This window comes from Sylvia atricapilla, chromosome 28 (genome assembly GCF_009819655.1).
Source record: "Sylvia atricapilla isolate bSylAtr1 chromosome 28, bSylAtr1.pri, whole genome shotgun sequence".
In the NCBI taxonomy this organism is placed as follows: domain Eukaryota; kingdom Metazoa; phylum Chordata; class Aves; order Passeriformes; family Sylviidae; genus Sylvia; species Sylvia atricapilla.
The window spans coordinates 1,191,424-1,218,451 of NC_089167.1; the positions used below are offsets into that span (position 1 = coordinate 1,191,424).

The window sequence follows — 27,028 nt, forward strand, 5'->3', positions numbered from 1 at the left end:
AAAAAAATTGTACAAAAGTGGCCGAGGGTTGTGCAAAAAATTCTTCCATTTGCTCTTAATATTTTACAGAATCAGTACAGGAAAATGTAGAAATCAGTAAAAAAATTTTAAAAAAACCACCAAACAACCCCCTGGAGGGATGTGTCACGTTGTAGCAACAGGAATTTTGCTGTCCCAGGGTGGGAATCTTGGCTCATGGTGGGGAGAGTTGGGCACTTTCAGTCCCCTTTTTTTAATTATTATTATTATTTTTGTGGCTTTTTTCATATTTTCCCCAGCATAAGGCCAAAAAATTCCTGACCCTGAAAAACACACACTGAGATCCACAAAAAAAAAATGTAAACGAAGGATTTTTCTTAAAAAATAATAAAAATATAAAACCTCCCCCCAATGAGAGGGATGATCCAGGAGGCTCCTTTAAAAAAACAGAGGCTGAAGGCAGCTCCAGGATTCCCCACACTTTTGGCTTCTTTTTGGGGGTGGGTTTTTGTTTTTTTTCCCAGCTGGTTTTTTTTTTAATGTTTTTTTGCTTTTTCTGAAGGGATAGGAAAAAAAAACCCTGAAAAAAAGAGCAAAAAAAAAAAAAAAGGACAAAAAAAAAGACAAAAAAAGATGAAAAAAAAAAAAAAAAAATGAAAAAAAGATGGAAAAAAGATGAAAAAAAAGGCGAAAAAAAGACAAAAAAAAGGAAAAAATGACAAAAAAAAGACAAAAAAAAAAAAAAAAGGAAATAAAGGATAAAAAGAATTAAAAAAAAATCCAAAAAGCACCCCACCTCCAGGATGACTTTGTGCAACTCCTGCCTCCATTGCTCAGCTAAGGCAGATGAATCCCTGCGAGATTTTTTTTTTTGCGTTTCCAAAAGACAAAAAACCCCCAAAAAAAAAAAAAAAAAAAAAAAAAAAAAAAAAAAAAGGCAAAAAAACCCCAAACCACATCAAAAAACAACAACTAAACCCCAAAAATAACGAGAAAAAAAACCCCAAACCAAGAACCCAGAAACGGCGATGACGGTGGAGACGATCCAGCATTTTTTTGGGGGGGGGTTATTTGGGATGACAAAAAAAAAAAAAAAAAAAAAAAAAAAAAAAAAAAAAAATGGAGGATTTCTGTGACATCTGAAGGCTTTTTGGGGACACAGAAGAGGGCTCACTCGGTGAGTGGGGGGCTCAGGGGGTCTCGAAGCCCACTCTGAAGCCGGGCTGGGGTGGCACCACGGCGGGGCCGCTGTGACTCTGCGCCGGCGGCACGTAACCTGCGCCCATCCACGGCGCTGAGGACTGGCTCTGCCTGCAGGGGAGGAGAAAAAGCCTTCAGGGGTCTGGGGGATTGTCTGGGGAAGGTTTAGGGAAAGGGGGTTGGGGTCTTGTTGAAGTGGGCTCGCCTTGGTGCGGCTTCGAGGTGCAAAAATTTTATCAATTTTTTCTCCCCCCAAAAGGGTTAGGGGTTAGGTTTTTGCCCAAAAGGGAGAAAAATTGAGGTAAAAATGCTCTAAAGTCATTCAAACCCCCATTGGGATGTTCTCTCCCTGTTGCAGCTCTGAGGTGCAAAAATTGTTTCCCAAAAGGAGAAAATCTGGGATAAAAATGGTCTAAAATCGTTCAAACCCTCATTGGGATGTTCTCACCCTGTTGCAGCTCCAAGGTACCAAAATTGTTTCCCAAAATGAGAAAATCTGGGATAAAAATGCTCAAAAATCATTCAAATCCCCACTGGGATGTCCTCACCCCGCTGTAGCTCTGAAGTGCAAAGATTGATTCCCAGAACAGAGAAAATTTGACATAAAAATGCTCTGGATTCATCCAAACCCACATTGGGATGTCCTCAGCCTGTAGCAGCTCTGAGGTGCAAAAATTGTTTCCCAAAAGGGAGAAAATTTAGGATAAAACCACTCTGAATTCAACCAAACCCACATTGGGATGTCCTCATCCTGCTGTGGCTCTGAGGTACAAAGATTGATTCCCAAAAGGGAGAAAATTTGGGATAAAAATGCTCTGGATTCATTCCAATCCCTACTGGGGTGTCCCCACCTCGCTGCAGCTCCAAGGAGCAAAAATTGTTTCCCAATAGGGAGAAAAATTGGGATAAAAACACTCTGGATTCATCCAAACCCCCACTGGGATGTCCTCTTCCTGGTTGCAGCTCCCAGGGGCAAAAATCCCTTCCCAAAAGGGAGAAAATCAGGGATAAAACCATCCTGGATTCACCCAAAGCCCTGTCGGGGTGGCCCCACCCTGCTGTGGCTCTGAGGCGCAAAAATCGATTCCCAAAAGGGAGAAAAATTGGGATAAAAATGCTCTGGAATCATCCAAACCCCCATTGGGATGTCCTCTTCCTGGCTGCAGCTCCAAGGTACAAAATCCCCTTCCCAAAAGGGAGAAAAATTGGGATAAAAATGCTCTGGAATCATTTAAACCCCCATTGGGATGTCCTCACCATACTGCAGCTCTGAGGTGCAAAAATTGTTTCCCAAAAGGGAGAAAAATTGGGATAAAAATGCTCTGGAATCATCCAGACCCCCATTGGGATGTCCTCTTCCTGGCTGCAGCTCCAAGGTACAAAACCCCCTTCCCAAAAGGGAGAGAAATTGGGATAAAACCACTCTGGATTCCCCCAAAGCCCTGCTGGGCTGTCCCCAAACTGCTGCCCCTCCAAGGTGCAAATCTCCCTTCCCAAAAGGGATAAAAACGCTCATGACTGACCCAAACCCTTGCTGGGCTGTCCCCAAACTGCTGCAGCTCCGAGGTGCAAACCTCCCTTCCCAGAAGGGACAGAACTGGTGCTGGAGGCCCTGGGGACTCACCCGAAGCCCTGCTGGTTCCAGGCCTGGCTGTAGACGCCGTAGGTGGGCACCTGCCACCCGTTGGGGACGTACTGGCCCAGCTGGGCCCCGCTGTACCACTGTCCCCACTGCCCATAGGCCGGGGGGTAACTCAGCTGGCCCTGGGGACACACACGGGACAGCCTCAGGGACGGGGGACATTGGGGACATTGGGAATTGTCACCCCTCCTGAGGGTGTGCAGGGTCTGAGGTGGCCGTGGGGCTGCCAGGTGTGCTGGGAGTGACAGGCTGGCTCTTCCTGATGTCCCTCGTGGTGCTTCACAGTGTTCCATCAATCCCACCCCAATATCCCATCAAACCCATCCCAGTATCCCATCAAACCCTTCCCAGTATCCCATCAAACCCATCCCAGTATCCCATCAAACCCTTCCATTATCCCATCAAATCCTTTCCCAATATCCCATCAAACTCTTCCAAATATCCCATTAAACCCTTCCAATATCCCATCAAACCCTTCCCAGTATCACATCAATTCCTTCCCAATATCCCATCAAACCCTTCCAATATCCCATCAAACTTTTCCAATATCCCATCAAACCCTTCCAATATCCCATCAATCCCTTCCCAATATCCCATCAAACCCTTCCAATATCCCATCAAACCCTTCCAATATCCCATCAAACCCTTCCAAATATCCCATCAAACCCTTCCAATATCCCATCAAACCCTTCCAATACCCCATCAAACCCTTTCCAACATCCCATCAAACCCTTCCATCCATCCATCCCTCCATCCCTCCCTCCCATTCCCACCCCTCAGCCAATTAACAGGTGACTAATGACCATCTGCAGGAGGCTGCTGACCTGCTGCACAGGGCTGACCATGTCAGGCGTCTCCTTGCCCCAGTAACACTTGACCACGTGGCCCTCGATGGTGGTGCCGTTGACGGAGACGATGGCGTGCGCCGCGCTCTCGTGGGAGCTGAACCTGGAGATAACCGGGAATATTTATTGGGATATTTCCTGGGAACGACTCTCCTGAAATAAATTCGGGGATTTGGCAAGGAGAATAGGTAATTTATTGAATTTTTTACTAATTTTTAAAATTTTTTAATTGGGTTTTTTTTTACTCATTTTCTTACTAAATGCGGAAGGTTTGTCAAGTCGTTAATTTTTTTTTTACTATTTGAATATTTAAAATTGGGTTTTAACTGATTTTTTTACTAAATGTTTAAGATTAGTCAATGTATTGATTCTTTCCTATTTCTTAATTTTTAAATTGATTTTTTATTGATTTTTATAAAATGTTTAGGATTAGTCAATGTATTGATTTTTTTTTTTCTATTTCTTAATTTTTTAATTGATGTTTTACTAAATTTTATAAAATGTTTAAGATTAGTCAATGTATTGATTCTTTCCTATTTCTTAATTTTTTAATTGATTTTTTTACTAATTTTTACAAAATGTTTAGGATTAGTCAATGTATTGATTTTTTTTTCTATTTCTTAATTTTTTAATTGATTTTTTACTAATTTTTACAAAATGTTTAGGATTAGTCAATGTATTGGTTCTTTCCTATTTTTTTCATTTTTAATTGGTGTTTTACTAATTTTTATAAAATGTTTAATATTAGTCAATGTATTGATTTTTCCTATTTTTTCGTTTTTAATTGATGTTTCACTAATTTTTATAAAATGTTTAAGATTTGTCAATGTATTGATTTTTTCCCTATTTCTGATTTTTTTAATTGATTTTTTATTAGTTTTTTGATTATTTAAATGACTTTTTACTAATTTTCTTACTAAAGGGAAAGATAAGTAACTTTTTTTCTATTTTTACTTGATTTTTTAACTGATTTTTTTATTAAATGGGAATGATTCGTCAATTTTACTGATATTTACTACATTTTTTTGATTTTTGTTTATTTTTTAACTGATTTTTTTTTTACTAAATGGGTAACATAAAAGTCCCCATTCATTGCAAGGAAATGAAGGGATCTCCCTATTTATAGGAGAAGGAAATAAAGGGATTTTCCTGGATGACAAAGGGCCCTGTTCCAAGTGGTTATTGAAGGCATCTAACATCTTACCCATTTTCTGAAGATGGAAATGAAGTGACTTTACCCATTTATTTAAGGAGGAAATTAAGAGATCTCTCCTATTTAGTAAAGAAAAAAATGAAGGGATTTTACCCATTTATTTAAGGAAGAAATTAAGAGATCTCTCCTATTTAGTAAAGAAAAAAATGAAGGGCTTTTACTCATTTATTGAAGGAGGAAATTAAGAGATCGCTCCTATTTAGTAAAGAAAAAAATGAAGGGATTTTACCCATTCCTTGAAGGAGTAAATTAAGAGATCTCTCCCATTCAGTAAAGAAAAAAATGAAGGGATTTTACCCATTCCTTGAAGGAAGAAATTAAAAGATCTCTCCCATTTCCAGAGAGCTGTCAGAGCCGGGACCTCCCCGAAGAAAACCAAACAAAAACCCCCTTTGAAAACCTCCCGCTGAGGCCATTCCCACCTGACAAAGGAGTAACCTTTATCCGGGAACACTCGGATCTCCATGATCTGCCCGAAGGGGGAGAAGGTCTGGCGCATCAGCTGCTCTGGAGCAGGAAGGACAGAGACAGAGAGCAGCGTGAGGCACCCATGGGTGACACGGGGACAGCTGTGGCTGGGGTGACACGTTACCTGTGAGGCCCGAGGTGACCCCTCCACAGTACACCGTGCAGTTGCTGGGGCTGGACTGAGTGACCACCTCGTCGTAGGACAATTGTTTGGTGTTTGCTGGAAGAGATTTGGAAGGGGAGGGTTTTTTTTTATTTTGTTTTTCAAAGGGTGGGGATGGGAATTGTGAGGGAATTTGAGTCCTGACTGGAATAAGATGTTGGGAACAACCTGGAAATCTTTACAGGGACACAGCTCAGAGCTCCTTCGAGGGGTTAAAGGGGCTCCAGGAGAGCTGGAGTGGGACTGGGGATGGAGGGACAGGACACAGGGAATGGCTTCCCACTGGGAAAGGGGAGGTTTAAATGGGATTTTGGGAAGGAATTCCTGCCTGGGAGGGTGGGGAGAGGCTGGGATGGGATTCCCAGAGGAGCTGTGGCTGTCCTTGGATCTCTGGAAGTGCCCAAGGCCAGGCTGGAGCACCCTGGGGACAGTGGGAGGTGTCCCATGGCAGGGGTGGCCCTGGATGAGCTCTAAGATCCTTTCAACCCAAACCATTCCCTGGACAGATTCAAAATGCCCAAGATCTCGGGAGAGGAGCTCCAGGAGAGCTGGAGAGAGACTGGGGACAAGGGATGGAGGGACAGGACACAGGGAATGGCTTCCCACTGGGAAAAGGGGAGATCTGATGGGATACTGGGCAGGAATGAGGGTGGGGAGGGGCTGGGCTGGAATTCCCAGATTTGCTGTGGTTGCTCCACCCCTGGCAGTGCCCAGGATGGGGCCTGGAGCACCCGGGACAGGGGAAGGTGCCCCAGCCCAAGGCAGGGCTGGTTTGGGGTGGGCTCTGAGGTCCCTCCCAGCCCAAACCCTCTGGGATGCCCCACCCCAGGAGCTGGCAGGGCCCAGGGTGGGCACCTACTCTCATAGGTGCTCTTGGGAGCCGGAGGTTTCCTGGTGGCCCAGTTGGTCCGGATCTGCCGCCCCCCGAGCCACTGGCCCCCCATCTGCTGGATGGCGTTCTCGGCGTCCTGCAGGGGGACAAACCCCACTGACCCCACTGCTGCCACCCCTTCCTGGGGGACAGGGCCACGGGGTGACCCTGCTGTCCCCTGAGTGACCCTGGGAATGTCCCCACTGCTGCCACCCCTTCCTGTGGGACAGGGCCACGGGGTGACCCTGCTGTCCCCTGAGTGACCCTGAGACTGTTCCTGTGGGGCAGGGCCACGGGGTGACCCTGCTGTCCCCTGAGTGACCCTGAGACCCTTCCTGGGGGACATGGCCCTGGGGTGACCCTGCTGTCCTTCTGAGTGACCCTTCCTCTGGGACATGGCCCTGGGGTGACCCCACTTCCCTCCTGAGTGACCCAAGGCTGGCACCTCTTCATTTGGGACACAGGAGTGACCCCACTGCTATTACAATGAAAATAAAGGGATTTTACCCATTTTTTGAGGAGGGAAACCAAGGGCTCTTATCCATTTTTTACAATGGAAATAAAGGGATTTTTACCCATTTTTGAAGGAGGAAATGAAGGAGTTTTACCCATTTATTCAGAGGGAAATAAATGTATTTTACCCACTTTTTGAGAAGGCAACCAAGGGCTCTTACCCATTTATTACAATGGAAATGAGTGGATTTTACCCATTTTTTACAATGGAAATGAAGGGATTTTACCCATTTTTTGAGAAGGCAACCCAGGGCATTTACCCATTTATTACAATAGAAATGAAGGGATTTTACCCATTTATTCAAAGGGAAATAAAGAGATTTTACCCACTTTTAGAGAAGGCAACCCAGGGCATTTACCCATTTATTACAATGGAAATAAAGGGATTTTACCCATATATTAGAATAGAAATGAAGGGATTTTACCCATTTATAAAGAGATTTTACCCACTTTTAGAGAAGGCAGCCAAGGGCTCTTACCCATTTATTACAATGGAAATGAGTGGATTTTATCCATTTTGTACAATGGAAATAAAGGGATTTTACCTATATATTACAATAGAAATGAAGGGATTTTACCCATTATTTTGAAGGAGGAAACGATGGAGTTTTACCCATTTATTCATAGGGAAATAAAGAGATTTTACCCACTTTTAGAGAAGGCAACCCAGGGCATTTACCCATTTATTACAATAGAAATGAAGGGATTTTACCCATTTATTCATAGGGAAATAAATGGATTTTACCCACTTTTAGAGAAGGCAGCCAAGGGCTCTTACCCATTCATTACAATGGAAATAAAGGGATTTTACCCATATATTAGAATAGAAATGAAGGGATTTTACCCATTTATAAAGAGATTTTACCCACTTTTAGAGAAGGCAGCCAAGGGCTCTTACCCATTTATTACAATGGAAATGAGTGGATTTTATCCATTTTGTACAATGGAAATAAAGGGATTTTACCCATATATTACAATAGAAATGAAGGGATTTTACCCATTATTTTGAAGGAGGAAACGAAGGAGTTTTACCCATTTATTCATAGGGAAATAAAGAGATTTTACCCACTTTTAGAGAAGGCAACCCAGGGCATTTACCCATTTATTACAATAGAAATGAAGGGATTTTACCCATTTATTCATAGGGAAATAAATGGATTTTACCCACTTTTAGAGAAGGCAACCCAGGGCTCTTACCCATTTATTACAATGGAAATAAAGGGATTTTACCCATTTTTTACAATAGAAATGAAGGGATTTTACCCATTTATAAAGAGATTTTACCCACTTTTAGAGAAGGCAGCCCAGGGCTCTTACCCATTTATTACAATGGAAATAAAGGGATTTTACCCATATATTACAATAGAAATGAAGGGATTTTACCCATTTATAAAGAGATTTTACCCACTTTCAGAGAAGGCAGCCCAGGGCTCTTACCCATTTATTGAAGAAGGAGACGAAGCCGTAGCCCTTGGACTTGCCCGTGGCCATGTCCTTGACCACCCGAGCGTCCCTAAAAGCACAGAGGGAACCAGCTCAGCCCCACAGTGTCACCTCTCCCCCCTCCCCTCCACACTCAAAACAACTCTTTACCCTCCCACAGCTCAGCCAGAGGAGCAAAATTCGACTTAAAACGTGCAAATTAAAAGAGTTTCTCTGAAAAAACTGGTTTTACAGCCGGTTCCTGCTGCCAGGAGAGGCACAAAGCAGCTGCTCCGTGTTGGCTGCATCTCTGGAGCCATGGCCAAAGGTTTTAAAATCTGATTTATCTGCCACCACGTTCTACCTGCAGGTTGCAAAGGTTGAATAGAAATTAATACTAGGAAATAAAAACAAGGAGTAAAAAAAATAGGAGTTGAAAGGCATGTGTTGGCTGAATTCTTTAATGCTCAATTTGTAAATTTGGAGAGGTTGGTTATTTCAGGAATTACTGAAAGAAAAGATGTTTTAAATCTAAAAACCAACAGAGCAGACATGATTATTGAACTGAGGTCATGACTGGAACTACAAAAAAAAACCCCAGAGGGGAGAAAGGAATAAAATGGAGAAAGGTGAATAAAATTGATCAAGATGAATAAAATATTTCTCCACTGCAAACTGGTTTGCCATGGGGTTCTGTCCATTCTTCAGAATGGCCAAAATACCCAAAAAATCAGTCAGAAAATCATGGAAATTAAATCAGAGGGGGCAAAGAAATCAGCACAGAGCATAGGAACAGCACTGAGAAACCACAGTGGGCAGAAACTCGTTAAGGTTTTGAGCCTAATTAACAGTAATTCTGGCACTCAGAGGCCTTGAGAAAAATCCTTCTCCAAAGCAGCAGGAATATCTGTTTTCATCTTTTTTTTAATTAATATTATTATTATTATTATTTTTTTTTTTTTTTTTTAATTTCCCCAGAGTTTGGGAAAAGCCACTTTGGGCTTGTTTGAGAGGGAAAAAGGGGGAAAAAAACTCATCCCTGCTTCTCTCAGCTGAAAAATTGGGAATAAAGACTCAAGAACATGAAAACATGAAGAGAGGAAGGATGTTTGATAGGGAGTCAAACCAGCCAGAGGCCAAGAATTAACCCCATTTTTCTCTCTGCTGACCTCGAGGCCATCAATAAAAATGAGTTTAGCACCAGTAAAGATTCAAATAAAAGGAAATCAATCAGGAAATATTCCATTGGCAGAGCATATCTGTTTTCATCTTTTTTTTTAAATTATTATTATTATAATTAATTTCCCAGTGTTTGGGAAAAGCCACTTTGGGCTTGTTTGAGAGTGAAAAAGGGAGGAAAAAAACCCTCATCCCTGCTTCTCTCAGCTGAAAAATCTGGAATAAAAACCCAAAAACATGAAAAAAAAACTCTTCATGAAAACATGAGCAGAGGGAGGATGTTTGACAGGGATTCAAACCAGCCAGAGGCCAAGAATTAACCCCATTTCTCTCTGCTGACCTCGAGGGCTTCAATAAAAACGAGTTTAGCACCAGTAAAGATTCAAATAAAAGGAAATCAATCAGGAAATATTCCATTGGCAGAGCATATCTGTTTTCATTTTTTTTTAATTATTATTATTATTTTTAATTTCCCAGTGTTTGGGAAAAGCCACTTTGGGCTTGTTTGAGAGGGAAAAAAGGAGGAAAAAAACCCTCATCCCTGCTTCTCTCAGCTGAAAAATTGGGAATAAAGACTCAAAAACATGAAAAAAAAAATCTTCACAAAATATGAGCAGAGTGAGCACAGAGGGAGGATGTTTGACATGGATTCAAACCAGCCAGAGGCTAAAAATTAACCCCATTTCTCTCTGCTGACCTCGAGGGCTTCAATAAAAATGAGTTTAGCACCAGTAAAGATTCAAATAAAAGGAAATCAATCAGGAAATATTCCATTGGCACAGCATATCTGTTTTCATTTTTTTTTAATTATTATTATTATTTTTAATTTCCCAGTGTTTGGGAAAAGCCACTTTGGGCTTGTTTGAGAGGGAAAAAAGGAGGAAAAAAACCCTCATCCCTGCTTCTCTCAGCTGAAAAATTGGGAATAAAGACTCAAAAACATGAAAAAAAAAATCTTCATGAAAACATGAGCAGAGTGAGCACAGAGGGAGGATGTTTGACATGGATTCAAACCAGCCAGAGGCTAAAAATTAACCCCATTTCTCTCTGCTGACCTCGAGGGCTTCAATAAAAATGAGTTTAGCACCAGTAAAGATTCAAATAAAAGGAAATCAATGAAGAAATTTTTCCACTGGCAGAGCATATCTGTTCTCATTATTATTATTATTATTATTATTTCCCAGAGTTTGGGAAAAGCCACTTTGGGCTTGTTTGAGAGGGAAAAAGGGGGAAAAAAACCTCATCTCAGCTGAAAAACTGTGAGAGCAGAAGGGGATGTGGCAGTGAGAGCAGGAGTTTGGGGGCTGAGGCACACTGAGCTGCCTCCAGGCAGCACCAACCCCAGAACAGGAACTCACGAGATCCTCCCAAAGGGAGCAAAGGCTGCCTTGATGTCCTCAGTGCTGATCTCGGGGCTGAGGTCGCCAACAAAGACGTGGAAATGATCTTAGGGGGGAAAAAGAGAAAGGATTTAGTGATTAAAGACATCCTTTTGAGCAGAGGAGAGGGGAAAAAAAAACCTCATCTTAAAAACTTCTTTAGTAAAATTCCAGGTGTTGTTCAAACCACATTATTAAAAAGTAAAAAAAAAAAAAAAAAAAAACCAAAAAACAAAACCAAAAACAACAACAAAAAAACCCAAAACAAAAAACAAAACAAAACAAAAAAAAAAACACAACCCAAAAAAACCACCAAAAAACCAAAACCAAAACACCCAAAAAAACCTTATTAAATATCACAAACCCCCATTTTGGATGCTACAGGAAGAGCAGAGTTTGCTGTGGAACAGAATTCCTGCACTGATCTGAAGGACACACATTTGTATCTTGAATTTTACAGTTCTGCTTTTAAGGCCTGGCAGCATTTACTGCCCAAATCTGAGACTATTTACACCTTGTGTGTCTTTGGGGAAAAAGAAAAAGGATTTAATGATTAAAGATATCCTTTTGAGCAGAGGAGAGGGAAAAAAACCCTCATCTTAAAAAACCCTTTAGTAAAACTCCAGCTGTTGTTCAAGACACATTATCAAAAAGCACAAAAAAAAGTATTAAATATCACAAAAAATGGCATGTTAAATTCTACAGAATGAGGCATTTGGGGTTTAACTCACAACTGCCACAGATTTGAGGTTTAATTCACAACTGCCCAGGTTTGGGGTTTAATTTAATTCACAACTGCCCAGATTTGGGGTTTTATTTAATTCACAACTGCCCAGATTTTGGGGTTTAATTTAATTCACAACTGCCCAGATTTGGGGTTTTATTTAATTCACAACTGCTCAGGTTTGGGGTTTAATTTAATTCACAACTGCCCAGATTTTGGGGTTTAATTTAATTCACAACTGCCCAGATTTGGGGTTTAATTTAATTCACAACTACCCAGATTTGGGGTTTTATTTAATGCACAACTGCCCAGATTTGGGGTTTTATTTAATGCACAACTGCCCAGATTTGGGATTTAATTCACAGCAGCCACCAAATCCCTTCTTGATGCTACAAGGAAACGGAAGGGAAGTAGTTCCCTAAAAAATTAATGGAAAACAAACCAAAAAACCCCAATTTAGCTTCAGGGAACACCCTGGAGAGCCACAATTTGATGTTTAAGAGACACAATTACCTCGTGAACGGCGTGTGATGGCAAAAACCAGATTTGCCCTGAAGTTTAATTAACACAAACACAATAAATAATTAGGATCCCCAATCAAAACCACTCCCACGGAGCTCTGTGTGGAGTATTTCTGTTCCAGAACTTGCCCAGCTCAGGGGACAAGTGACACTTACTGCTGGTGTCTTTCTTCTGGCTGCTGGGGGTGGTGGCCCAGTTCACTTTGACCTCCTGCAAACGGGAACCACGTGTCAGATCTGGCCAATCCCAAAAAATCCCAATTCCCAAAACTCACAGAGAGCTCCAGTGCTCAGAGCTGACCCTACAGGGCACCTCGTGTGCAAGGCTGGGGTTTAAAACTCAAATTTAATTTTTTTGTTTTGTTTTGTTTTTCTTAAAGAGAAGGTTTGTTGTTAAATTAACAGGGCTGGAGGTTCCCTGTTCTGGGAGGTTCACCTGGAAAAGAGAAGGATCCAGGGAGAGCTCAGAGCTCCTTGCAGGGGTTAAAGGGGCTCCAGGAGAGCTGGAGAGGGGCTGGGGACAAGGGACAGAGGGACAGGACACAGGGAATGGCTTCAAACTGGGAAAGGGGAGGTTTAAATGGGATTTTGGGAAGGAATTCCTGCCTGGGAGGATGGGGAGGGGCTGGAATGGAATATATGGGCAATTCCACCTGAATATGAGGAAAAGATGGAAAACATGAGGGAAATATGAAGGAAAACTTTCCTTTGAGGCCTGGAAGAGGCTGTGATCATCTCCTGGGCACCCTGCTCAGAATGAACTTTGGCATGGGATCAGCTCCAGAGGGTTTTCCAACCCAAATCACCCTGGAATTCTGTGACTTTTCTCCCAGTTCCACATCCTCAGGCCCAAGCTCCTCCCAGTGCTCTGAAACTCCTCCTCCCAACACCCTGAACTTCTACTCCCAAAACTGAACTCATTCTCTCAAAACCTTTCTTCTCTGAACTCCTCCCAACATCCTGAACTCCTCCCAACACCTTAAACTCCTTCTCCCAAAATCTGAACTCCTCCCAACACCCTGAACTTCCCAAAACTCTGAACTTCTCCTCCCAACACCCTGAACTCCCAGTGCTCTGAAACTCCTCCTCTCAACACCCTGAATTCCTTCTCCCAACACCCTGAACTCCTTCTCCCAAAATCTGAACTCCTCCCAACACCCTGAACTTCCCAAAACTCTGAAATTTTCCTCCCAACACCCTGAACTCCTTCTCTCAACACCCTGAACTCTTTCTCCCAACACCCTGAACTTCCCAAAACTCTGTATTTTTCCTCCCAACACCCTGAACTCTTCTCCCAACACCCTGAACTCCTTCTCCCAACACCCTGAACTTCCCAAAACTCTGTATTTTTCCTCCCAACACCCTGAACTCTTCTCCCAACACCCTGAACTCCTTCTCCCAACACCCTGAACTTCCCAAAACTCTGAATTTTTCCTCCCAACACCCTGAACTCTTCTCCCAACACCCTGAACTTCTCCCAACACCCTGAACTCCTTCTCCCAACACCCTGAACTCTTTCTCCCAACACCCTGAACTTCCCAAAACTCTGCATTTTTCCTCCCAACACTCTGAACTCCTTCTCCCAACACTCTGAACTTCCCAAAACTCTGCATTTTTCCTCCCAACACTGAACTCCCCCCAACACCCTGAACTTCCCAAAACTTGGAATTTTTCCTCCCAACACTCTGAACTCCCTCAACACCCTGAACTTCCAAAAACTCTGTATTTTTCCTCCCAACACCCTGAACTCTTTCTCCCAACACCCTGAACTTCCCAAAACTCTGTATTTTTCCTCCCACCCCCTGAACTCCTCCCCGGAGCGCTGTCCCTGTCCGATCCCGCCCCAGGGAGCAGTCTCTGTCCCAGCAGGACTGCCCCGGCCCAGGCTGGCCCCACACTCACCCCGGGCACGGCTCTTACCTTACCCATTATCTTCCTGCCGTTCATGGCCGCCAGCGCCGCCGCCGCGTGCCGGTGCTCGTAGAACTCCACGAAGCAGTAGGGGTCATTGCCAGCTGTCTGAGACAGGGAACCGCACCGTCAGGGCGGGCTCCGGGACAGGGGAGGGGACGGGGAGTGGGGAGGGAAACCCGGGATTGGGGACACAGACCTGGGATTGGGGATAAAAACCCGGGACAGGGGAGGGCACTGGGATTGGGGATGGAAACCCGGGATTGGGGACACAGACCTGGGATTGGGGATAAAAACCCGGGATAGGGGAGGGCACTGGGATTGGGGATAAAAACCCGGGATAGGGGAGGGCACTGGGATTGGGGATAAAAACCCAGGATAGGGGAGGGCACTGGGATTGGGGATGGAAACCCGGGATTGGGGACACAGACCTGGGATTGGGGATAAAAACCCGGGATAGGGGAGGGCACTGGGATTGGGGATAAAAACCCGGGATAGGGGAGGGCACTGGGATTGGGGATGGAAACCCAGGATTGGGGAGGGAACTGGGATTGGGGATAAAAACCTGGGATAGGGGAGGGGAACTGGGATTGGGGATAAAAACCCGGGATAGGGGATAAAAACCCGGGATAGGGGAGGGGACCAGTACTGGGGAGGGAACTGGGATTGGGGATGGAAACCTGGGATTGGGGATAAAACCCCAGGATTGGGGATAAAAACCCGGGATTGGGGACACAGACCTGGGATTGGGGATAAAAACCCAGGATTGGGGATAAAAATCCAGGACTGGGGAGGGAACTGGGATTGGGGATGGAAACCCAGGATCAGGGAGAGGACAAGGACCCAGGATTGGGGACACAGACCCAAGATTGGGGATGGAACCCAGGGATTGGGGATGGAATCCCGGGATTTGGGTTAAAAACCCGGGATTGGGGAGAGGAACCAGGATTGGGGATGGGAACTGGAACTGGGGATGGGAACTGGAACTGGGGAGGGAACTTGGGACTGGGGACACAGCCCCAGGATTGGGGACACAAACCCGAGACTGTGGATGGAAACCCAGGATTGGGGACACACACCCAGCATTAGGGACACACCCCCAGGATTAGGGACACTGTGGGCCTGATATTTCTGAGTCTGACAGATTTTATCCTGCTGGCAGCTGCTAACTTTTTTCCCAAGGAAAAATTTCCCCAAGGAAGTTCCTTCTCAAATCAATCCTGGCCAACAACTCTCCTTGCTCAGAACAATCTTTCTCCAGGTGGTGTTTTGCTGTTTCTCTGGTTTAACCCATGGCATTAGAGAGGTGTCGTTCCTATTCCCCAGCCATGGTCAGTCTGTGTGGGAACACCTGATAAAAGGCACTGAGAATTGGACAATAAAAGCCTTTTTTCTGTGCTCTTTGCCTTCTGAAATATTTGGAGTGTCTCATCTTTCTTTCGTGTCCTACAGTGCCAGGGCACAAACCTGGGATTAGGGACATAAACCCAGGACTAGGGACACAAACTCTGCCTGCTCTGCTCAGCCTCTGACTGCTGACCCCTCACCAGACAGGTTTTCTGACTCTACAGGGACTAACAACACCCCCAGAGCTTTTAATTCTGCTTTAGAAAGGCAAAATTATGGTAAAGGATTTTTAAAACTTCATTTGCCATCCTTCCATGAATTAATGTCATTGTCCCTCTCAGCAGCCCCATGTGGACAGGTTTTCTGCAGGGACACTTTTCTACAGGGACTAGCTCCCAGAGCTTTTATTCTGCTTTAGAAAGGCAAAATTATGCTAAAGGATTTTTAAAACTTCATTTGCTATCCTTCCATGAATTAATTTCATTGTCCCTCTCAGCAGCCTCACATGGACAGGTTTTCTCACTCTAAAAGGACTAAACAACACCCCCAGAACTTTTTAGAAAGGCAAAGTTATGTTAAAGAGTTTTAAATTTGCAATCCTCCCACGAATCCATGAGTTCACTGTCCATTTCCATGCCCACCTATCCCTAAATTCACCACCAGGCACGTGCAGAAACGATGCCAAAACCACTTGAGAGCATCTCTAGGTTTATTTGAGGTGGCTGTGCCCTGCTTCCAGAGGAATTCCCCGAGCCTGGAGCTCTGAGGAGGAGGGTTCAGGCTCTTACATCCATGATCATCTTGCAGTTCTTGCAGGGTCCGATCTGGCTGAAGAGCTGGAGGATCAGAGCCTCGGTGACGTCCCTGGAGAGGTTCCCCACGTACCTGAGGGACAAACACAGGCAGGGACAGGGACATTGGGCACACTGGGACGTGGGCAGGGCTCTGGGAGCAGGGATGGTGTGACAGGAGAGGGGGAAATGTCTCACTGCCTCAGGCCTGGGGGAGATGGGCTATTGGGGTGGAATTCCCAGAGGATTTGTGGCTCCCCTGGATCCCTGGGAGTGTCCCCAAGGCCAGGCTGGAGCACCCTGGGGACAGTGGGAGGTGTCCCTGCCCATGGCAGGGGTGGCACTGGGGGGGTTTAATGTCCCTTCCCACCCAAACCATTCCAGGAGCCCATGACTGTGAACACGACCTTTCAAACTGGTTTCCCAGTCCAGACTCCAGCTCCCATATCCCTAACACAATTCCCAGTAAAGAAATCCCAATTCCCATATCTCCAATACAATTTTCCAGTCCAGAAATTCCAATTCCCATATCCTTATTATGATTCCCCAGTCCAGAAATCCCAATTCCAATATCCCTAACACAATTCCCCAGTCCAAAAATTCCAATTCCCACATCCCTATGATGATCTCCCAGACCAGAAATCCCAATTCCCATATCCCTAACACAATTCCCCAATCCAGAAATCCCAGTTCTGAGTTTATCTGGAGAAGCTCAACCCAACAGCTGCCAGCTCTTTGTGGGTGCTCCAGACCACAAATTAATTTAATTGAGGACACGTACCCCACGTGCACCCAGGGAAAACACAAACAGCAGCACCCTGACTGCTCTGCACATCCAGCAGCTGCTGCTGCTGGAAAGTGGCTTTCAAGGAAGGGAACATTTTAACATTTAACAGCCATTTGATATTTAAAGGTCACCTGTAGCTGCACTGTCTGCCTTCAACTGCTCCTCACTGACATGGGTGAGGTGGAAAAGGCAAAAACAAGGAGTTATTCCCAGAAAAACAACTGGAATGGGATATGGGAGGAGAGGACAGGGTGCAGAGGGCCTTGGGAGCCCCAAAATCCACACCCAGGGGTGTTTCTGGAGCAGAAATCCCACAGAAATCGCTGTGTGAGCACGGATTTAACATCCCCTAAAGATCACCTGAGCTGCACTTTCTGCCTTTGCTCCTCCTAAACCCGACCTGTGACCCCCAGCTGGTGACAACTCCCAGTGTCACCCCAGAAAGTCACACAAAGGGAGGCAGAGAAACCCCACCCTGGGTGTTGCTCAGCGCTGAGCTGTGTTTTAAGGCAGGACTTGGTGATCCTGGAGATCTTTTCCAGCCTTAATGATTCCCTGTCTGTGCCACCAGCAGCACCAGGACAGGGATTTGGGTTCCTTGTGATGCCTCAAGTTTTAATTTGATGTATTTCAGACTCTGTGGTGCCCAGGGGCGCAGCTCTGAGCTCACAGTCAGTGTCACTCAGCTCTGCACACAGCAGGGACACAAAACAAATCCTTCTCCTGCTGCACACCAAGGACAACTTTCAGCCCCAAAGCACAAACAAGGGTGGGCTGGAGGAGGGACAAGAAGGATGGGACCTCACAGCCTGGGGCTGGAATGGGACAATTCAACCCCAAATGGACCAAAACTTATAAAAGTGTGAGACCTTGTGACCAGGCAGCCATTTTGTGCCCATTTTGTGACCATTTGGGTGCAGCCCTGGCCAGGCTCTTGTCCTGCCCAAGGTTTATTTAAAGGCCTTTCAATAAATCTCTCCTTATTCCCCAGCTCTGCCCAGGCTCTGTTCCAGCTCAGCCTTCCCAAGACATCCCCTGGCACTCACTGAGGCCCCACACGACCCTTGGGATGAGGGGAAAACATCACCCCAAATCACCACACCAACACCTCGTGGCCTTGTGTTTGCAGAGGCCAGGAATAGCTCCCAAAAACGTGGGAAAACACCAGGGCTGGGCAAGCAGAGAGCTGGGGCAGGGCACATCAGGGGTTTTGTTGTCCTGTGGTCACCGGGCCAAGTTGTTTCTCAACCCCTGGAGAGCACTGCAAGGGCACAACATTCCCTCACCTTGGGATGATTCCCTCTCTCCCCGTGCCTTTCCTGCTGGCACTGGCTTCTAGAGCTGGGATGGGAGGATTGGAGGCTGATTTCCCTGCTCCAAACAAGGGAAAGTTACTCCAGGTAACACCTGCCTGGGGAAAGGAGGGAAGCACAGCCCAGGTGTGGCACCTGCACCTTTTGCTAAAATCCAACCTGCACCTCGCCCTGATGTGGCTTTCTAATTCACTCCTTGGGAAGCAGCAGGTTCAGAGAGTGCTTTGAACACTGGGATAAACTGGATTCGTGGGCATCTCGTGGCAGCTGCTGCTGAGCAGGGCAGTGTGCTGCAGCTCTTTGCCCCTCACACCCCAAAGGGTAAAATCCAGCCAGCTGCTCCCAAAAACCTCCACAGCCCAGGCAGAAGGACAGGAGCCTCCCCACGGGATGGTTTGGGACGGGAAAGACTCTGATGGTCCAGTTCCATCCCCTGCCATGGGCTGGGCTGGGGAGGGGGGACACAGCCCTTTCCCTCCAGATGTGAGCGTGGACGGAGCAGCCGTGGGGGGAAACACCTTCCACACTGCCCCTTCCCTCCAGATGGCACCTGGGACGGGCTGGGGAGAGAGGAACACACTTTTCACACCCTTTTCTATCCAGAAGTGGGGACACACACCTTCCAGATCACTCTTCCCTTCGGATGTGACCTGGGAAATGGGGGACACACCATCCAGAGCCCTTTTCTCTGCACATGTGAGTTAGGATGTACTGAGGAAGGGACACACAGCTTCTACACACCCCTGTCCCTCCAGATGTGAGCTGGAGGCCCAGGGGAACACCCGGAGCGTAGTGCCCAGCACTGGGAACGGGGAAAGGACAGGAATAGGGCGGGAGCCGGGCTCCCCTCGCTGCCGGAGGGGACCCCTCAGCCCCGGGCCGGGGCTCGCTCCCGCAGCACTGCGGGCGGCTGAAGCTCCGCGGCGGAGCTCTGAGGGGCCCGCCCGTGAGGCGACCCCTCCCCGCGGAGCCGGGAACAATAGGCGGTCTCGCCCCCTCCCCACTCACAGGGTCTTGGGCATTTCATCCTCCATGGCGCCGCCGCCGCCCGCCCCGGCTCTTCCCGCCCGCCGGGGCGGCCCCCGTGAGCCCCTGGGCAGCCCGGGCAGCCCGAGCGGCGCCGGCCCCGCCGGCGGACGGTCCCGCGGCGGCTCCTCGCAAGATGGCGGCGGGCGGGCGGGCTGAGGGGCCGGGGGGGGGCGGCCGGGGGCGGGAACGCGCGTGCGCGGGGAGAGCGCGGGAACGGCGCGGGGACGCGCGGCGGGTTCGCTCTGCGCATGCGCAGCCCTGAGGGAGGGAGAACGCGGGAACGCGCAGCTCGGCCGCCATGTTTGCTCTGCGCATGCGCAGCCCTGAGGGAAGGAGAGCGCGGGAACGCGGAGCTCGGCCGCCATGTCTGCTCTGCGCATGCGCAGCCCTGAGGGAGGGAGAGCGCGGGAACGCGCAGCTCGGCCGCCATGTCTGCTCTGCGCATGCGCAACCCTGAGAAGGGAGGAGGCGGGAACGCGCAGCTCGGCCGCCATGTTCGCTCTGCGCATGCGCGGCCGTGAGGGGACAGCGATAAAAAACGCCGAAAATTGATTATTAAATACAGGCGTTTCTAAAAGTAAAAGGGTGAGAAAGGAAGGGGTTTAAAATAAAGGGTTTAAAAATAAAAGGGTTCAAAGGAAAGCGTTTTAAGAGCGGGGTGAAAAGGTGTTGGTGGGCACAGGGAACGTGGGCATCAGCGCGGCGAAGTGGCAATAAAGGTGTGAAAATAAAGGTGTTAAAAGACCAAAATATAAAATGAAGGAATTGAAAGCAAAATAATTAAAAGGGGTTAAAACCGGCGGGGAAAGGGATATACAGGTCAAGGGCTTGTGGGCACCAGGAATGGGGGCAGCAGAGCTGAGAAATAAAAATAAAGGGAGTTAAAGGAATTAAAAGAGGTAAAGGAATTAAAAGTAAATGAGCTAAAGGAGTTAAAATAGAGGCGTTTAAAACGAAGGAGTTTAACACTACAAGATATAAAATGAAAAATTAAAAGTAAAATCCCAGTGAAAAGGGGCACGTGGGCATTGGGAACAGGGCACCAGGGTCGGGAAATAAAGTTGATAAAATACAAGGACTGAGATAAAGATTACCAAAATAAAGTAATTAAAATGTATTAATGAAAGGGATTTAAAATGAAGGATTTAAAAATGAAGGAATCAAAAGTGAAGGGTTTAAAAGCAGGTTGAAAAGGTTTGTGTGGGCGCAGGGAACAGAGACTTCTAGGAGGAAGGAATAAATATAAAGAAATTAAAATTAGGTAGCTAAAAATAAAGGCGTTTAAAAAAGGGTTTAAACGAAAGGAATTTAAACCGAAAGTGTTAAGTAAAATAATGAAAAGTAAGGGATTAATTAAAAGGATTTAAAGTAAAAAGATTAGTAGCAGGGCGAAAAAGTACACGTGAGCACCGAGAAAGGCGGCGCCTTCTACAGGGGCGGGAAAATTAAAAGAAAGGAGTTCAACAAAAATAATAAAAAGTGAAGGAAGTTAAAAAAAAAAAAAAAAAAGGAAGTAAAATAAAAAACTTCAGAATTCGGGACTAAAAAACTTCAGAATTCGGGACTAAATAATTCAAACGGACGTTAAAACTTAAGTGCGCCGCCCGGGAATCGAACCCGGGTCGCAAGAATGGGAATCTTGCATGATACCACTACACCAGCGGCGCAGATGGTACACGGCCCCCACCGTGTCCTTCATAATCCCGCAGCCCAGGGATCGCACCGGGAACACAGCTCCCGAACCGGGCCAGACCCGGGCACGCCGCTGCCGGCTCCCGGCCCGCCCATCGCCCTCTGCCCTTCTCCGCCGCCATGCCGGGCCTCCGCCGCCTCCTCACGCCGCTGCCGCTGCTGCTGGCCGCGCTCTGCCCGCCCGCCCTCAGCCTCCGCCATGGGCCCGCCAGCATCGGTGCGGACAGCGGGGACACGGCTCCGGCCACGGGACGGAGGGACGGCGGCTGCGGGAGGGGAAAGGGACCGGCCGCCTCTGCTCAAGGGGAGCGGCCCGGGGGCTCCGGGCTGTGCCTGGGGGGGATCGCAGCGGGGAAAGTGTCCGCGGGGGACGGGGGCAGCCTTTGGGGGATCCGTGAGGGGAGGATCCTCTGAGGGCCCTGGAGGGGAGCTGCCATGGAGGGCCTCAGGGATCTGGGAGGGTCAGGGGCTATGGGGAGTGACCCGTGAGGGGTCTGAACTGGGGAGACCCGGGAGGGATCTGGGAGGGTCAGGGGAGCATGAGGGGGATCCTTTGAGGGGATCTGTGGGCGAGGTGCGATGGGGGAACCCCTCAAGGTCCCTGAAGGTCAGGGGGGACATGAGGGGAACTTTAGGGGCAGGGAACATGAGGGGAGGTCTCTAGAGGGGATCGGGACAGGAGGCCCGTGAGGGATCTGTGAGGGAGTTCCCTTGAGGGGATCAGTCGGGGCCCATGAGGGATCAGTGAAGAGGATCCCTTGAGGGATGGGCCTGGGGGCCCATCAAGGATCCATGAGGGGGATCCATTGAGGGATCTGTCATAAGGAGCCCATGAGGGGGATCACTGAGGGATCTGTCCAGGGCCCATAGCGGATCCATGAGGGGATCCATGAGGGATCTGTCCCGGGCCCACAGTGGATCCATTAGGGGGAACCATTGAGGGATTTGTCATAAGGGGGCCATGAGGGGGATCACTGAGGAATCTGTCATAAGGGGCCCACAGCGGATCCATGAGGGGATCACAGAGGGATCTGTCCGGGGCCCACAGCGGATCCATGAGGGGATCCATGAGGGATCTGTCCCGGGCCCACAGCGGATCCATGAGGGGATCCATGAGGGATCTGTCCCGGGCCCACAGCGGATCAATGAGGGGGATCACTGAGGGATCTGTCCCGGGCCCACAGCGGATCCATGAGGGGATCCATAAGGGATCTGTCCCGGGCCCACAGCGGATCCATGCGGGGATCACAGAGGGATCTGTCCCGGGCCCACAGCGGATCCATGAGGGGGATCACTGAGGGATCTGTCCAGGCCCCACAGCGGATCCATGAGGGGGATCACAGAGGGATCTGTCCCGGGCCCACAGCGGATCCATGAGGGGATCCATGAGGGATCTGTCCCAGGCCCACAGCGGATCCATGAGGGGATCCATGAGGGATCTGTCCCGGGCCCACAGCAGATCCATGAGGGGATCCATGAGGGATCTGTCCCGGGCCCACAGCAGATCCATGAGGGGATCCATGAGGGATCTGTCCCGGGCCCACAGCGGATCCGTGCGGGGCCGGGCTGTGCCGTGGCACCCTGAGCTGACCGTGCCCCTCTCACAGCCGTGGTTGGCGGCGGCATCGGCGGCTCGGCCGCGGCCTATTTCCTGCGGCAGAAGTTCGGGCGCGGCGTGCGGCTGCACGTGCTGGAGAAGGCGGCGCTGGGCGGGCGGCTGCACACGCTGGACATGGAGGGCGCCGCCTTCGAGGCCGGGGGCTCCGTCATCCACCCGCTCAACCTGCACATGAAGCATTTTGTCAAGGAGCTGGGTGAGCGCCGACACCCCGCCCTGGCGTCTCCCGGGCCCAGAATTGTCCCTCGGTCCCAAACTCATCCTCTGGGGGTGCTCTGGGTGCCGCTCTGCTGGGGGACAGCCCTCAAAAGAGCAAGGTTTGGTAGCCCCTGATCCATCCTCAGTGGCCCTTACGTCCTTCTCCAGCAGTCTCCCTTCTATTCCAAATATCCCCATGTCATTCCCCAGCAGCCCCTCATATCCATCCCCAGTAGCCCACCCTTCTACTCCCAATATCCCCCATATTCTTCCCCGATAGTTCACCTTCTTTTCCCAATATCCCCCCACAGACTTCCCTAGTAATCACCTTTCTCCAGTATCCTTTCCCCACAGGCCACTTTCCTCCCCAAACAGCCCCCCATGACCTCCCCCAAGGCCCCTGGGGTACCCCAGCCCCACTCCAGGGAAAGGAAACCCACATCCCAATGGGAATGGTCCTGCCCCTCCCCACAGGTGACCCACTGATGGCATCATAAAGGTCCAGAATTCACCTCCAATCGCTCCCTGGACCGTGATCAAGGGCTAATTCCCCTTGTCATGCCTTGGGCCTCCAATCTGCAATCACTCACCCTTATCAGCACAAAGCCAGCTTATCTCAGGAAGCTAAAATTAAGATGAAATATTTCACCTTTCCCTAAATTACCTCTTTCACTCTTTTTCCCAAAGGCCTCTCAGTCGCCTCGCCCGAGGGCAGCCTGGCAGGCGTTTACAACGGGGAGGAATTTGTGTTTGAGGAGAGCAGCTGGTCCTTCATCAACCTCCTCAAACTGCTCTGGCACTACGGCCTCAACCCCCTGCGCATGTCCATGTGGGTGGAGGACATCCTGGACAAGTTCATGAGGTGGGTTGGGGCCCTGTGGTGGAAAATCTGGGAGAGGACCTTAAAAACCCCTCATTCCATGGGCAGGGACACATTCCACTGTCCCAGGTTGCTCCAAACTCCGTCCAGCCCGGCCTTGGACACTTCCAGGGATGGAGCAGCCACAACTTCTGTGGGAAAACTCTGCCAGGGCCTCTCCAGCCTCATAAAACCCCCCAATATCCAACCACAACCTGCTCTCTTTGTCCTGCTGCTCCCACAAAGCCACCCCACGAGATCCCCTCAGCCCCCGGGGCCACAGAGCTCGTTAACAGAGACCATTTCTTGTCTGCAATTCAAGGATCTACCGGTACCAGATGCACGACTACGCCTTCAGCAGCAACGAGCGCCTGCTGCACGCCCTGGGAGGGGATGACTTCCTCCAGCTGCTCAACCAGACCATCGACGAGGCCATGCAGAAAGCAGGATTCTCCCAGAAATTCATCAACGAGGTAGTTTGTCCTGCCATGAGGGTGAATTATGGCCAAGGGGTCACCATAAATGGCTTTGTAGGTGAGTGTTTGGAGGCAGCCTCTCAAGCTGTTGAGGTGGTGGGGTTCCTGCTCCCTGGGTTCCAGGCTCTGTGTCACAAAAGGATGTTGATCCCCCTGGTTTTGCAGTTTGTTTTTCCCTTGGTTTCCTTGCAGGTGCTGTGTCTTTAGCTGGGGTGCAGTCAGGCCTTTGGTCTGTGAAAGGGGGGAACAAACTTGTCTGCTCCGGCCTCATCTACTCCTCCAAGGCCGAGGTTATCCCGGGAACAGTCGTGTCCATAGAGCCCAAAACCAGAGCCAGCCGTGGCGGTGAGTGGGGCTGCAGTTCCCTTCCGTGGGGACGGCCTGGTGACACTGGAGACCAACCTCGGCCCCTTGGGGGTTCCAAAATGACAATTCCTCCCTGGGAGAAGGGTGGGGAGGGGCTGGGATGGAATTCCCAGAGAAGCTGTGGCTGACACTGGATCCCTGGAAGTGCCCAAGGCCAGGCTGGATGAGGTTTGGGATAGGGGAAGGTGTCCCTGCCATGGAGCTGGATGGGCTTTAATGGTTCCAATCCAAACCATTCCACAATTCCATGAAAACAGGGTTCAAACCCCAACTGTCCAAATAGAGCCCCAAACGTGGTGGCATTGTGACATGCCAGGAGAGTGGGATCCCCTCCCAGCAGGGGTCAGGGTGACCGAGCTGTTCCCCACAGGGGACCCGGTGAAGCTCTACGAGGTCACCTACAACACGTCCTCGGGGCTGACAGCGGACACCTACGACATCGTGCTCATCGCGGCCCCGCTGGGCCGCAAGTTGGCCAACATCACCTTCCGGAACTTCGACCCTCCCATCCCCGAATTCCCAAATCCCTACCACCAAACTGTCACCACCTTGGTGCACGGGCGCTTGAACGCCTCCTTCTTCGGCTACCACGACCCTCAGGCTTTTAACTTGGGGGCCATTTTCACCACGGACAACCCAAAACTGTTCGTGAACAGCCTGGGTATAGTGTCCCCTGTAGGGGACAAGGACACAGGTGGGAAGCTCCCATTGCAGTCAGCTGTCTGGAAGGTGTTTTCCAATGAAGAGCTCACCAAGGAGCAGCTCCACCTGCTCTTCTCCTCCTACGACTCGGTGAAGGTGAAGCCGTGGCTGGCGTACCCCGAGTACGGCGCTCCCGAGCGGTTCCCTCCCCTGGTGCTGCACGAGCAGCTGTACTACCTGAACGGGCTGGAGCGCGCGGCCAGCGCCATGGAGATGAGCGCCATCGCCGCCCGCAACGCCGCCCTGCTCGCCTTCCACCGCTGGCACGGCCACGGCGCCCGCCTCGACCAGGAGGACCTGCACCAGAAGCTCAAGACGGAGCTCTGAGAGCCCCCCGGCCTTAATTAGCGCTAATGAACTCCGGGCTTCGCCCCTCCCAGGAGGTGTTTTGTGGGACTGTGCGATCCTCGAAGGTGGAACACTTTCAAGATGATCAAGACCTTTAAGGTCAAGATCTTCAAGGTCTTCAAGACCATCAAGACCTTTACGGTCTTCAATACTTTCAGGATGACAAAGACCTTCAAGAACAAGACCTTCAAGAGAGCCGATTAACAGCTAAATAATTAATACCTATGAACATGCTTTGCCCCTCCAAGGAGGTGTTTCATAAGATCACAGGATTCTTAAAAGTTGGAAGACTTTCAAGATGATCAAGATCATCGAGACCTTCAAGATCTTCATGACCATCAAGACGTCTTAATTATAATTTATGAACTCTCTGATTTGCCCCTCTGAGGAGGTGTCTCATAGGATCATGGGATCCTATGGCTGGAAGATCATCAAGACCTTCACGATCTTCAAGATGCTGTAATTAACATTAATGAACTCTGTTCTTTGCCCCTCTAAGGAGGTGTCTCATAGGATCATGAGATCCTTAACTCTGGAAGATCTTCAAATTTTCCAGATCATGAATTCATCAAGATCATAAAGACCATCACAACCTTTGAGGTGCCATAATTAACACTAATGAACTCTCTACTTCACCCCTCCAAGGAGGTGTTTTATGGGATCCTTAAGGTTGGAAGGTCTTCAAGATCATCAGGACCTTTAAGGTCTTCAAGACCTTCAAGACCATTCATTAACATTAATGAACTCAGTGCTTCACCCCTCCAAGGAGGTGTTTCACAGGACCATCAGATCCTGAAGGTTGGAAGGTCTTCAAGAACTTCAAGACCAGCAATATCATGAAAACCTTCAAGACCTTCAGGATCTTCTAGATCATCAAGACCTCCAAGCCCAACCACCAACCCACCCGTGTTCCCCGTTAACGATGTCCCCAAGTGCCACGTCCATGTGTCATTTGGACACTTCAGGGATGGATGGTGACCCTTCCTGCCAGGACAAACTTCTGCCCAGTGTCTCACCTTGCCCTGCCCCGGTGGCACCTGGGAGCTCTTTGGCCAGCCCAGGAGGGAGCAGGAGCAGGGAAACGTTCCCAAGTCAGCCGGGACATTTTCCTCAAGCACATTCCTCAGTTTCCCCCCCAACTCCTCGAGTTGTCCCTGTCCTGACATCAGGGAATTGGTTCCAAGTGCCACCTTGACCCCAAATGTCCCCTCCAGGCGGGAATATCCACTCCCTGGCTCTCAGCCCCCTGCCCCAGCTCGTCCAAAGGGGCTGCCCAGGGATTATTGCTCAGGGTGGAGAACCTGGGGAACGGGGAGCTGCCAGGATGGGTGGGCAAGAGGAGGAACCACCCACAACCCATCGCTGTGCTGAGGTACGAAGGATGTTAATAAAGAATTTAAAAAAAACGGAGCATTTTTAAGGAGAAAACTGCCAAAAATAGCACAAGTTTAACTCCCACTTCAAGAAATTAA

At 48.8% G+C, this 27,028-nt stretch overlaps 2 protein-coding genes, 1 long non-coding RNA gene and 1 other non-coding gene across 5 annotated transcripts; 1 reads left to right on the forward strand and 3 right to left on the reverse strand.

The window, feature by feature from the left end:
- Positions 1–1,169: 1,169 nt before the first annotated feature.
- Positions 1,170–19,435, reverse strand: TIA1 (TIA1 cytotoxic granule associated RNA binding protein). Of its 2 annotated transcripts, XM_066337389.1 has the most exons (12): positions 19,277–19,435; positions 16,166–16,262; positions 14,040–14,138; positions 12,276–12,330; positions 10,854–10,941; positions 8,332–8,407; positions 6,370–6,478; positions 5,472–5,567; positions 5,302–5,386; positions 3,646–3,769; positions 2,804–2,943; positions 1,170–1,290 (listed from the first exon to the last, which is right to left on the reverse strand). In XM_066337389.1, the coding sequence occupies exons 1-12, from the start codon at positions 19,300–19,302 to the stop codon at positions 1,170–1,172; spliced, it is 1,116 nt and encodes a 371-aa protein (XP_066193486.1). In that variant the 5' UTR covers positions 19,303–19,435. The 2 variants fall into 2 exon arrangements, with proteins under 2 accessions (XP_066193486.1, XP_066193487.1); XM_066337390.1 differs by lacking the exon at positions 19,277–19,435 and having other exon boundaries at positions 14,040–14,134; positions 16,166–16,231.
- LOC136372611 (uncharacterized) lies at positions 13,203–13,660 on the reverse strand. The gene is made up of 3 exons (XR_010745517.1): positions 13,564–13,660; positions 13,407–13,525; positions 13,203–13,264 (listed from the first exon to the last, which is right to left on the reverse strand). It is a non-coding gene; the product is annotated as an uncharacterized lncRNA (long non-coding RNA).
- Positions 19,436–20,893: 1,458 nt separating the features above from the next.
- TRNAG-CCC (transfer RNA glycine (anticodon CCC)) lies at positions 20,894–20,964 on the reverse strand. The gene has a single exon. It is a non-coding gene; the product is annotated as a tRNA-Gly (tRNA).
- A 145-nt stretch (positions 20,965–21,109) lies between these two features.
- Positions 21,110–26,903, forward strand: PCYOX1 (prenylcysteine oxidase 1). Its single transcript, XM_066337092.1, has 6 exons — positions 21,110–21,383; positions 22,576–22,803; positions 23,493–23,667; positions 23,987–24,198; positions 24,333–24,485; positions 24,877–26,903. The coding sequence occupies exons 1-6, from the start codon at positions 21,110–21,112 to the stop codon at positions 25,533–25,535; spliced, it is 1,701 nt and encodes a 566-aa protein (XP_066193189.1). The 3' UTR covers positions 25,536–26,903.
- The last annotated feature ends 125 nt before the right edge of the window (positions 26,904–27,028 follow it).